General features: G+C 40.1%; 1 protein-coding gene across 2 annotated transcripts in view; it reads right to left on the reverse strand.

Moving 5' to 3' along the window:
• Nucleotides 1–13966, reverse strand: part of LOC124008405 (sodium/potassium/calcium exchanger 2-like) — a 162060-nt gene that overhangs the window by 32310 nt on the left and 115784 nt on the right. For both annotated transcript variants that reach the window (XM_046319666.1, XM_046319665.1), the window contains one exon: nt 13456–13554. In XM_046319666.1, the coding sequence (XP_046175622.1) occupies nt 13456–13554 (99 nt within the window). The remainder of the gene's footprint in view (nt 1–13455; nt 13555–13966) is intronic.

Here is a 13966-nt window from a genome sequence, read left to right on the forward strand (position 1 = left end):
CAATTAATTTAATTGTGGTATATTGGTAGACAAAAAGCCAATGCACGGATCATGTAAGATCAGTGTGGTATGTTAATTAAATGCAGAGTAATATCAGTAAAACAACTGCAATGATTAATCAAGAGATTAACTAATAAGGAATGACTAGCTATCCATCATTCAAGCTATCTACGGTCTCCTTACAAACACAGGCAGTGTTTGCTTTACATTCGGAGCAGATGTTGCATGGTTTTGAGGATGATTCCCCTTATAAAATAAAAATCGTACACACTTAGCCACACAAACGTATTGCTGCCATGAGAAAACAAACAAACAAACTGTACAGCCATTTGTCCCCCATACAAATTGTTTCCAGGGAAAGAAAGTTTAGAAAACAACAATAAAAAAGCAGCAGAGCTTCTGCAGGTGTACATCGTTTTTCAAGACAAAGGTTGAAGAATACTGCTTTAGGACATCCAACCCAGGTCTTTCATGGTCAAGATATACAATGGCTAATATATTGTTTTGGGGATGTTTTTGTGCTTTTCAGTGCACAGTTGCCCGATACAATCTGTCCCCATTCGTACTGCTCGCAGCACCAAAAATGCAAAGCATGAGATGTTGGATTTAGAGTGTCTGTGTGAGTGTGTTCCTGCAGTGCAGCTCCCCCCATCTTGTATGAGGGCTAATATGTATCCTATTCATTTAGAGCCAGATTCACTTATGCTCTTTATTAAAATACAAAATGCCAAAAGCCATGTAATTGGATGATTATAACATAATTGCCATGGAAATTGGTTTAATCCAAGTGTGTTTGTGACACAGCAGGAGATTGTCTGGGAGATGCTGTGATCTGATACTCGTCTAACAAATTACTTCCCTGGTCCTTTTGGAAGGTACACTATTAACTAAACCATAGAAAATAATCACATCCATTATACATTTGATATGTAGATTTGATATAATATGTGGCATATAAAAATCTGAGTAAATAAGACAAGGAACTACACATTTGTTTATTAATCCAATCAGAATGTTTTTTGGTCTACAGTACAATATTTTTGAAGCTAAAACCCATTGAATCAGCAGCATGAACTATTAGCTTTAATCTAACAACAAGAGAACCAAGCATCAAAGCCAGCAGCTATCAAAACTGGTCATGCATTTGGGTTCGGTTTAGATGCTAATATTTTAATGTAGCGCTGTTAGCATAATTTTGTCTCAGTAATAAATATCCATTTCCCTCTTTGATTTTGTACCAATGAAAGCTCTTTCTATGGCCTCCCTGAGTATCTTTTTGACCATTGTGTCTTTGAAATGAAAACCTGCATTAATTGCACCTGGGAGCGTCTCAATTGAACAAATCAACTAATTGTCTGGTTAGACTGTAAACTCTCCTTCCCGACTCACAGTAAGCATCTCCAATCCAAAATTTAATCTAGAATCGGCATCCTATGGTGAGGGAAAAATTTGGTATTCACCTTGTTTGTTGAATATGTAACAATTATTTACTTAATGAACAGTAAGATATTTCTGTCCTGCTAATGCTGTGTTTTATGGTCTCCACTCTAGCACCCTGCAGCTAGTCTGGGTGTTGAGGACATGGCATAGAGATAGCTTGAAGCTGACAATTGATTTGTCTTGGGGATAAAAACCTAAAAGCTAGCATTCTATAGACAAGATGTGGAGTGTGTGACTCAAGATAGAGAGAGCCTGGAAGAGTTAAGAACAATGCCTAATCTTCCTGGCATCTGGGAAACTAAGTAAAATACCATCCTTTGTCGATAACCTAGGTGGCTTATGGGAAGTTAAGAAATGACTGACTAAGCAATCTTGGTATCAGCTATATTAAACAGTGCATCATCTGTAAAGGTTAGACTCTCAGCCTAACAGTCAGTCAAGACTGGTGGGCTGACAGTCTCATTATTTCAATAATACTATACATTATATAATAGATATAGATATTAAATAAAAATGATTGTTTGAAAAAATGACCAAGTCCAAGTCTCTCTCAGTACTGAATTTCCACGACACTATTTTTCAACAAAGCATCCTTTACTCATGCCGCCAAACATACCCTAGTAAAACTGACTATCCTACCGATCCTTGACTTCGGCCATGTCATTTATAATGTAGCCTCCAACACTCTACTCAGCAAATTGGATGCAGTCTATCACAGTGCCATCAGTTTTGTCACCAAAGCCCCATATACTACCCACCACTGAGACCGGTATGCTCTCATTGGCTGGCCCTCGCTTCATACCCGTTGCCAAACCCACTGGCTCCAGGTAATCTATAAGTCATTGCTAGGTAAAGCCCCGCCTTATCTCAGCTCACTGGTCACCATAGCAGCACCCACCCACAGCATGTGCTCCAGCAGGTATATTTCGCTGGTCACCCCCAATGGCAATTCCTCCTTCGGCCGCCTTTCCTTCCAGTTCTCTGTTGTCAATGACTGGAACAAACTGCAAAAATCACTGAAGCTGGAGACTCTTAATCTCCCTCACTAGCTTTAAGCACCAGCTGTCAGAGAAGCTCACAGATCACTGCACCTGTACATAGCCAATCTGTAAATAGCCCATCCAACTACCTCATCACCATATTGTTATTTATTTTATTTATTTTGTTCCTTTGCACCCCAGTACCGCTACTTGCACACTCATCTTCTGCACATATTTCACCCCAGTTTTTAATTTGCCATACTGTCACGCCCTGACCTTAGAGTTCCTTATTATTTTCTGTGTTTGGTTAGGTTAGGTCAGGGTTTGACTCGGGTGGGAAAGTATACGTTTTCTATTTCTTTGTTTTTGGCCGTGTGTGTTACCCAATCAGAGGCAGCTGTCTATCGTTTTCTCTGATTGGGGATCATATATAAGTTGTCATTTTCCTTTTGGGTTTTGAGGGATCTTGTTTTCTGTTTAGTGTTTCTGCCTGACAGAACTGTGCGCTTTCGTTTTCACGTTTGTTATTTTGTTTGGGTGTTTTTTTAAATAAAATAATCATGAGCACTATCCACACTGTGCTTTGGTCCACTCTTCCTGCCACCAACGAGAGCCGTAACACATACTGTATTAATTGCGCCACTATGTCCTATTTATTGCCTATCTCCCTTATCCTACCTCATTTGCACACACTGTGTTTTACACACACCTTCTCTATTGTATTATTGACTGTATGTTTATTTATTCCATGTGTAACTCTGTGTTGTTGTTTGTGTCGCACTGCTTTGCTTTATCTTGGCCAGGTCGCAGTTGTAAATGAGAACTTGTTCTCAACTAGCTTACCTGGTTAAATTAAGGTGAAATAAAAAAATTGCTCTAAGACAACAGTCAAAATTGATTTGGCAGTTCTAAATTCCATGCTTGCTTGGCTTTAGAAGCAAGGCCTCATTAACCCTCAAGCTAGCATTTTTTTTCATCATATCTCGAAAGGTGGTTTATTCAATCCCTCCAATTTTTCAGAACTTTGTCAGTCAAGTTGTCCCTAATATCTACAACAAAATGTTAGATTTTCTGCATCAATATGGATACAACCGATTGGCAAATGTACTGTAAATTGAGAAATAATATGACTATAGCGAACAAAAAGAAGAAACTGTAACTAGAAACAAAGATAAATGATAGTCAAAAGCTTTAGAGTGCCTTAAATAAAATGTTGGGCAAAAAGGAAAACTCGGCTCCATCATTCATTGAATCAAATAAACACTGATAATGCTACTTTAATGATTTCTTCATTGCCAAGATTAGCAAGCGTAGGCATGATATTGTAAGCCAAAAACAAATCGTGACCCTACACATTCATGAATAACTGAACAAATTATGAAAGACAAGATTTGTCATTTTGAATTCCGTAAAGTGTGTGTGGAAGAGGTGAAAACATGATTGTTGTCAATTAACAATGACAAGCCACCTGGGTCTGACAACTTGGATGGAAATTACTGAGGATGATAGTGAGTGATATTGCCACTCCTATTGTCCATCTCTTCAATCTAAGCCTACAGGAAAGTGTGTACCCTCAGGCCTGAACGTAAGCAAAAGCCATTCCACTACACAAGAATAGCAAAGCACCCTTTACTTGCTCAAATAGCCGACAAAGCAGCCTGTTACCAACCCTTAGTAAACTTATGGAAAAAATGTGTTTGACCAGGTACAATGTTATTTCACAGTAAAAAAAGGAACAACAGATTTTCAGCACTGTTATGGGGAAGGACATTCAACAAGCACGACACTTACACAAATGTGACCAACCAGCTCATATCGCTCTTATGCAGCAAAATTTGAAATTATGCTTTTTACATTGGAAAAAGTAGAGACACAGAGCTACAAAATGGTATATAATCCACTACAGTTGAGGAACAACGGGAAAGTAATTTTTCTTTGAAAGTTGATAGGCCATTTTCTCAAAAGTGAGTTTTTGAATGTTTTGTACTGCTACTGGAAATACCTTATTTGTCTACACCCATTCAGCATCTTTCACACTCTCTTAAGCTTTAGCCTAGCACCCAAGCTAACGGGCTGACATTGGCTAGCTTGCTAGCTACTTCCAAACACATTATGAGAGAACACCCTACTCTGACCATTTTACTCGCCCTAGCAGAGCTGGTTAAGCTGTTTTTGTGTTATCCAGAGGGGTCAACATCCCTTTCATAAATTTATCGGTTATTCTGCGCTCTTTGGCACACTCAAACGAGAGTGCTCTGAAACCAGAGTAGATGGCCAGACTAAATTTATGAATGCACCTGAAATGGTTACTTGGAAAGAGGAGTCTTTTGACATGTAGCTTGCTAGCTAGGTAAACAATTAACGTAAACTCACCCCATTCCGTACAAATGTGCGCAACCGTGACATTCAAATGAGGCTGCAAAGAAAACTAATGGGACTGTAGCGACTGTGTTGACTTCAAAATCTGGGGTGTGATCTACGTTTCTATTCAAGCGTTGATCGACATGGCAATGGCTCTATAGTATCGGAGAAAAGTTGAAAAAACTTACCCTCCGTTACATCGTGACGTGTCATGCCGTAACGTACAGTACGCATAAAGAAACTATTTCTGTCTTACAATCTCTCTCCACCAGGTGTAGCACTTCTCTCATCGTTTAAAAACAAGAAATGGACAGTGACGGGGTAAGGGGGGATACCTAGTCATTCTTTGCGTCATCACTGTAAGGGATCATGACTCTCAAAGCCGCTGTTTCCTTCTGAAGATCACTTTAGCACCACCACTTTAGCACCGCCCTAAAAACCTGATTCAAATTCGACAGAAACCTTCAAATAGGTATGTAATGACACATTATATAAACTCTTTATAGTGTTATATTTACATTTTAGAGGCGATAAGGTGATAAGTTGGACAGATCGAGTGAAAAGAAGCAGTTTTCCCACACATAGCCTCCCCTTCTTACTACCACGCATTAGTTTCGCTTCCCCACCCGCCATTTTTTAAAAGACCAGACGGAGCTCATTGCCTTCTTGAATAATGCAGAAACAGGCAGCTTGGAGGTCATGTCATTAAATTTGTTGGAAAGCGGAGAAATTGTGCTTTAAAATGGTATTGACATTACAGTTGATCTGGAAGTATTACGTTTTTGGAGCGCTAAAATAAGGTCAATTGTACGGACCAAGGCAATGTACAAAGTGAGTGAGTTCACGTTAACCATAATCCCAAATCATGACGTTACTACCCTGCATGAATATGCAGGTAGCTAACCAACCATTAGCTAGCTAAGCAAATGGCTCGGAGATACAAAAAAATAAGGTCATACACGTATCGTTAGCTAGCGAGCCAACCAGCTAACGTTAGCTAGCTATCTAGGTAGATAATGAACCATAATCACAATTTATGAAGTTAGTACCCTGCATGAATCTGCTGGTAGCTAACCAACCAGGTTCAATGTTAGCTAGCTAACATTAGGCTACTGCTAGCCAAGCAAATGGTCTTTCTGTCAAAATTAGAAACTTGTAATGTCTGAAAATGTATATAGCTAGACTACATCATTCATGGTTGGACGCGTCTCCTGTCGGATGCCATGGTTTCCCTTAGTTTGAAGATGTAATCTGGAGACAGGTGTTTTCTCCATCTCCTTAGCTATCATACTCGAATTCCACTGATTTCATTACTCAGCCCTCCAGAAAGTGGAGAGCGACACTTATGCAGTTTTAATACACAATAAAAAAAACTGTGTTAGACAAGATTACCAGCTCAAATAGACAGAAACGTGCTATATGGCAGACAAATCCAAGCGCATCTCTCGGCATGTCCAGCCCACTCATTATCTCATATATTCATGGCTAGTTGAAAGGAGGCTGTCTTTCCTTTGGCTAAACCAACTAGGTTCATCATTTAACAATTGTATTCATATTTACAGATAGAATACAAGTTTGATATTAAGGCACATGAAAGTCCACGTTTGAGAAGGCATTTCTGTCAAAATATACCTTTTCATGAAAAAAAAGTTTACGTTCAAACGGCTCTCCTGTGCCACATATGCCTAGTTTCCTGAAACGGGTCACTAAGACTGATGATTGTCTGAGAGAAAATGTATAATAAAAAGATTATGGGAGCTATTTTGTTTCACTTCAGTGCAGCTTTTGACATTATTGATCATAATCTTCTGCTGGAAAAACGTATGTCTTATGGCTTTACATCCCCTGATATATTGTGGATTGAGAGTTACCTGTCTTATGGAACACAGAGGGAGTTCTTTAACTTCTTCGAGATAGGGGGCGCTCTTTTAATTTTTGGATAAAAAACGTTCCCGTTTTAAACAAGATATTTTGTCACGAAAAGATGCTCGACTATGCATGTAATTGACAGCTTTGGAAAGAAAAAACGCTGTCGTTTCCAAAACTGCAAAGATATTATCTGTGAGTGCCCCAGAACTAATGCTTCAGGCGAAACCAAGATGAAATTTCATACAGGAAATGGTCCAGATTTTGAATACCCTGTGTTCCAATGTCTCCTTATATGGCTGTGAATGCGCCAGCAATGAGCCTGCACTTTCTTTCGTTTCCCCAAGGTGTCTGCAGCATTGTGACGTATTTGTAGGCATATCATTGGAAGATTGACCATAAGAGACTACATTTACCAGGTGTCCGCCCGGTGTCCTCCTTCAAAATTATTGCGTAATCTCCAGCTCCATGCGCGTTCCATTTTCTTCAGAGGAGAAACCAAACTGCCACGAATTATTTATCATCGATTGATATGTGAAAAACACCTTGAGGATTGATTCTAAACAACGTTTGCCATGTTTCTGTCGATATTATGGAGTTAATTTTGAAAAAAGTTTGCGTTGTATTGACTTAATTTTTGAATTTTTTCTTACCCAAACGTGATGAACAAAACGGAGCGATTTGTCCTACACAAATAATATTTTTGGAAAAACTGAACATTTGCTATCTAACTGAGAGTCTCCTCATTGAAAACATCTGAAGTTCTTCAAAGGTAAATTATTTTATTTGAATGCTTTTCTTGTTTTTGTGAAAATGTTGCATGCTGAATGCTAGGCTTAATGCTATGCTAGGCTATCAATACTCTTACACAAATGCTTGTTTAGCTATGGTTCAAAAGCATATTTTGAAAATCTGAGATGACAGTGTTGTTAACAAAAGGCTAAGCTTGAGAGCAAATATATTTATTTCATTTCATTTGCGATTTTCACGAATAGTTAACGTTGCGTTATGGTAATGAGCTTGAGGCTATAAGTAGGATCCCGGATATGGGATTGCTCGTCGCAACAGGTTAATGGAATCCAACCCAACAAAATCCGGGTAGAGTCAGGTATTCCTTAGCTGTCTATGCCCTTTATTTTTTCCAATCTTTACTAATGACCTGCCACTGGGGGCTCCCGAGTGGCGCAGTGGTCTAAGGCACTGCACCTCGAACCAGACCCTGGCTTGATACACACAGGCACAGAGACACGTATACACACACACACGATAGCATATACACTATACACACACGTATACAGGAATTTTGTGTTGTAAATAATTATGTGGTTGTAGAGAATTGGCCTTAGGGCACACATTTAATGTGTTGTGAAATGTATTGAAATATAAAAACATATTTATATAACTGTCTTAATTTTACTGGACCCCATGAAGAAGGCAGCAGCTAACGGGGATCCTTAATAAATACAAATACCTATCAAATAGAGCTCTCAATTTCCTATCCTACAATGATCATTTATATGTATAAAGTAAACTATAACTTTGTACAAAATCAACATTAGCTTATATTTGTGTATTCCGACAAAACAATAGCAATGGTATAATGTTTTACAAAAGCTAGTTGAGCTGTTTTATCAGAAAATGCAGGAGATCAGGCAAAACCTCAAATAGCTAGCAATCCAGCATCGATGGCTATGCACAGAGGCATCATGTCCATAAGGGGCACAGGGGCACATGCCCCTTCAGATTTGTCCAGTATAAATATATTGTTTTGTTTGTTAAATGTGTTGTTGTTTCTCTGTAATACTACTAGCCACCTAGTATCTTTATGAAGATGGCTTTAGCTAGCCAATCTCCAATCCTCATAACTAGCTACCAAGAAGCCATTTCTGGCTATCAGTCAAGTTAGAGTAGCTAGCTTGTCTAACTACTTTAGCTGGTACACCTGCTGACAAGGTTGGTCAACTTTAGAAAAGCACACAATTACTAAATTGTGATTCCTTTAAATCTTTAATCCAGATTTTTGCAGAGAACTATATTCAGCCCTAAACCGACCCACTAGGCAGGAGGATACAGACCGTTTAATGAGTATGCGTAGATATATAGAAAATACAGAGAATTAAGAATAATGATTATGGCTCGAGATTGCAGGAAGCTGTTTCAGGTGTTTGAAAATTGTAAGATCAATTCAAATGAAGTTGGCAGTTACTACTTGTTACAGGTAAGAAACGGGGCAAAATGTCTACCACATTCTTTGAGTCAGAGCCTGTTGGTCTATTGAGATTTGATGTATCAAATTACAACTGGTTCTTGTTCGACAGTGTAATAATGACTAGATGGGCATGCTACAGTAATAAGGACAGGAGAAATGACGTAATGAGTATAATCAGATTGCAGATACTTTGGAACTACACTTTGTAACATGGCCAAATAGTGACCATCTCTGTCTGTGCAGTTATTGGAGATTATTGAACTGCATTTTTCATCAGATTTCATATTTTGTCAACTGGTTTTGAAACAAAGCGCATTGAAGGGAAAATTTTATTTTTCTTGTTTAGTGGATTGTGTGTTTAGCCACCTGCCAAACATACAGATATTTGTGAAAGTGTGTGTGCAAGAGAAATAAACAAAATAAAAATAGATCACTCTTGAACTTGTTTGTGTTTCAGATCATATAAAAAAAATCTAAAATGAAATCAAATTTTATTTGTCACATGCACCGAATACAACAGGTATAGATAGACCTTACAGTGAAAGCTTACTTACAAGCCCATAACAAACAATGCAGTTTTAAGAAAAAAAGTGTTAAGAAAGTATTTACTAAAATAAACTGAAGTAACAAAATACAAAAATAATACAAAAATAAGATAAAATTGAAACATATAGAATAATTAAGGAGCAACGATAAAATAACAGTAGTGAGGCTATATACAAGGGGTACAGAGTCAATGTGCGGGGGAACCGGTTAGTCGAGGTAATTGAGGTAATATGCACATGTAGGTAGAGGTAAAGTGACTATGCGTGGATAATAAACAGAGAGTAGCAGCAGCAGCATAACAATAGGGGTGGTGTGGGGACAGTGCAAATAGTCCTAGTAGACATTTGATTAGCTGTTCAGGAGTTTTTGGCTTGGGGGTAGAAGCTGTTAAAAATCCCTTTGGACCAAGACTTGGCGCTCTGGTACCGCTCACCGTGCGGAAGCAGAGAGAACAGTCTATGACTAGGGTGGCTGGAGTCTTGGCAATTTTTTGTGTCTTCTGACACCGCATGGTATAGAGGTCCTGGATGGCAGGAAGCTTGCCCCCAATGCTGTACTGGGCGGTACGCTCAACCATCTGTAGTGCCTTGCGGTCGGAGGCCGAGCAGTTGAAATACCAGTCAGTGATGCCAGCAGTGAGTATGCTCTCAATGGTGCAGCTGTATAACTTTTTGAGGATGTGAGAACTCATGCCAAATCTTTTTAGTCTCCTGCGGGGTATAGGCATTGTCGTGCCCTCTTCACTACGGTCTTGGTGTGTTTGGAATATGATAGTTTGTTGGTGATGTGGACACCAAGGAACTTCAAGCTCTCAACCTGCTCCACTACAGTACCATCGATGAGAATGGGGGTGTGCTCGGTCCTCCTCTTTCTGTAGTCCACAATTATTTCCTTTGTCTTGATCACATTGAAGGAGAGGTTGTTATCCTGACACTACACTGCCAGGTCTCTGACCTCCTCCCTTAAGGCTGTCTCATTGTTGTTGGTGATCAGGCCTACCACTGTTGTGTCGTCTGCAAACTTAATGATGGTGTTGGAGTCGTGCTTGGCCATGCAGTTATTGGTGAACAGGGTGTATAGGAGGGGACTGAGCACACACCCCTGAGGGGCCACCGTATTGAGGATCAGCATGGCAGATGTGTTGTTACATACCCTCACCACCTGGGGGCGGCCCATGAGGAAGTCCAGGATCCAGTTGCAGAGTTAGGTGTTCAGTTCCAGGGTTCTTGGCTTAGTGATGAGCTTTGAGGGCACTATGGTGTTGAAAGCTGAGCTGTAGTCAATGAAAAGCATTATCATGTAGGTGTTCCTTTTGTCCAGGTGTGAAAGGGCAGTGTGGAGTGCAATAGAGATTGCATCATCTGTGGATCTGTTGGTGCGGTATGCAAATTGGAGTGGGTCTAGGGCTTCTGGGATAATGGTGTTGATGTGAGCCATGACCAGCCTTTCAAAACACTTTATGGCTACAGACGTGAGTGCTATGGGTCGGTAGTCATTTAGGCAGGTGCCTTGGTGTTCGTAGGCACAGGGACTATGGGGGTCTGCTTGAAACATGTTGGTTTTACAGACCTGATCAGGGACAGGTTGAAAATGTCAGTGAAGACACTTGCCAGTTGGACAGCGCATACTCGGAGTACATGTCCTGGTAATCCGTCTGGCTCTGCGGCCTTGTGAATGTTGACCTATTGAAAGGTCGTCCGAAACAGCTGATGCTCGAAGCGAGCATAAAAGTTATTTAGCTCATCTGGTAGGCTTGTGTCACTTGGCAGCTCACGGCTGTGCTTTCCTTTGGAGTCCGTAATTGTTTGCAAGCTCTGCCACATCTGACAAGCATCGGAGCCGGTGTAGCATGATTTAATCTTAGTTCTGTATTGACTCTTCACCTGTTTGATGGTTCGTCATCAGAGGGCATACATATTTCTTATAAGTGTTCGGGTTAGAGTTCCACTCCTTGAAAGCCGCAGCTCTACCCTTTAGCTCAGTGCGGATGTTGCCTGTAATCCATGGCTTCTGGTTGGGGTATGTACGTACGGTCACTGGGGACAACGTCATCGATGCACGTGTTGATGAAGCCGGTGACTGAGGTGGTATACTCCTCAATGGCATCGGAAGAATCCCGGAACATGTTCCAGTCTGTGCAAGCAAAAAATTCCTGTAACTTAGCATCTGTGTCATCTGAGCACTTCATTACTGAGCGAGTCACTGGTACTTCCTGCTTTAGTTTTTGCTTGTAAGCAGGAATCAGGAGGATCGAGTTATGGTCAGGTTTGCCAAATGGAGGGCGAGGGAGAGCTTTGTACCCGTCTCTGTGTGTGGTGTAAAGGTAGTCTCAAGTTTAGTTTTTTCTCTTGTTGCACATTTAACATGCTGGTATAAATAAGGTAAAACGGATTTAAGTTTCCCAATATTAAAGTCCCCGACCACTAGGCCTCTGGATGAGCATTTTCTAGTTTGCTTTATACAGCTCGTTGAGTGCCGTCTTAGTGCCAGCATTGGTTTGTGGTGGTGAATAGACATCTATGACAAATATAGATGAAAACTCTGGTAAATAGTGTGGTAAATAGTGTGGTCTACAGCTTATCATGAGATACTCTACCTCAGGCGAGCAAAACCTAGAGACTTCCTTAATATTGGATTTTGTGCACCAGGTGTTATATACAAATAGACACAGACTGCCACCCCTTGTCTTACAGGAGGCAGCTGTTGTATCTTGTGGATGGAATGAAAACCCAGCCAGCTGTATGTTATCCATGTCGTTGTTCAGCCATGACTCGGTGAAACATTACAGTTTTAATGTCCCTTTGGTCGGATAGTCTTGATTGGCGCTCATCTATTTTGTTATGCAATGATTGCACATTGGCGAATAGGACTGATGGTAGCGGAGGATTACTCACTCGGCGTTGGATCCTTACAAAGTACCCCGACCTACGTCCCCGGTGTCTTCATCTCTTCTTCATGCGAATGACGGTGATTTGGACCTTGTCGCATTGTCTGAAGTAATTCCGACTCGTTAAAGAAAAAATATTTGTCCAGTACGAGGTGAGTAATCGCTGTTCTGATACCCAGAAGCTCTTTTTGGTCATAAGAGACGGTGGCAGAAACATTATGCAACAAATTATGCAAAAAAACACACACAATAACACCATTGGTTAGGAGCCCGTTAGCAGCCATCTCTCTCGGCACCAATCATATCAGCAGCCATATCATATCAGCAGCCATTCACCCATTACAATTGTGTTAACACATGAGACTACACTAGACCCCCATGGTCAATTGCAATGAACATTGGCCAACATACCAACACATGGAAAATACACTCTAAAATCACCCTCACAGCTAATCTCAATTGCAACCATCATTAGCCAAGATTTACTGCTCCATAAAGCAGATGTCAAGGTTATGTTTTTGTCCTGATTTCTGCCCAAAATGTTCAACGCTGTTTTTCCCTCTGGTGGGGATTATTAATCAAAATATTTTAACAGACTAAGGGTGATGTATCTGTATAAACTGAACTAAACTGAAATAAAGTTTTTCCTCATCTACCACGGCAAATCTACTGTGTCAATTTATCCTCTGTTGTATGAATGGAAAACTCATGTTGGTGCAGCCTCTTTGTTTCCAAATGATGTAATCCATTAATTAAAATTTGTCTTTAAAAAGTATATTAATTTCTTATTAAGACTGCGGGGGATATATCGCTGCATCATATTTTAAATAAACAACTAAACCAGATAAAACATTTGCATAAAGTATAGGCCTACAAGTCCTATATTCTTATGATGAGTATTTTACATTCATTAGTCTTACGGTTTCCGATGCTCCTGATAGGTCATTATTTTATTGTGGTGGGAAAAGAGAATCTAGACTAAGAAAGTTAAAGGTGTCTGGTATCAATGTAAAATGGTATCAACGTAAAATCAGAAATGTATTCCTTTGGGTTTTTTGTAGCAATCAAGCATATTTCGTTTTAAGAAAAACAGCAGTAACGGGGTGCTCCGTGTGAAGTTCTGCGTCTTCGTTACAATCCAACCCCAGAGTACAGATGCCACTCACCTGACCGGCTGGCTACTCCATTGGCTTTCTCGCTGTCCTCTACCTGGCATTTCTTTTTGGCAATCTTGTGGAGGATGGAAGCCTTCTCTCTGAATTTCCCTGCAACACAACCATTGGGGAGTTAACTAGGGGACTGTGTTTAAATGAACATGTCACCTTCAAATTTCCTTTGCATAGACTCAGGTCTCCTCTGCCTTTTCATGGTTCCGGACTTCACTTAGTTCAAAGGAAAAGAACACATGCATTTTTCACATCAGTATTCAAATGACAGTTTGAAGTCATTATCATATCATGTACTGATGAGCCAGCAATGTCCAAGATGCAAGCCAGTGGGGGAGAACACTTTATGAAGCATAATCGGTCATACCCAATCTACTGCCAGGTCTACTAAGCCTTTGTACTAGTTGTGGCACAATTTGTACACTTTTATTTTCTGGAGGCATAGCATGTAGTTTAAAAGATAGAACACAAAAGTAACTTAACATTTAAGAGACTGATTAAGATATTTACT

This window comes from Oncorhynchus gorbuscha, linkage group LG21, assembly GCF_021184085.1.
Source record: "Oncorhynchus gorbuscha isolate QuinsamMale2020 ecotype Even-year linkage group LG21, OgorEven_v1.0, whole genome shotgun sequence".
Lineage (NCBI taxonomy): Eukaryota > Metazoa > Chordata > Actinopteri > Salmoniformes > Salmonidae > Oncorhynchus > Oncorhynchus gorbuscha.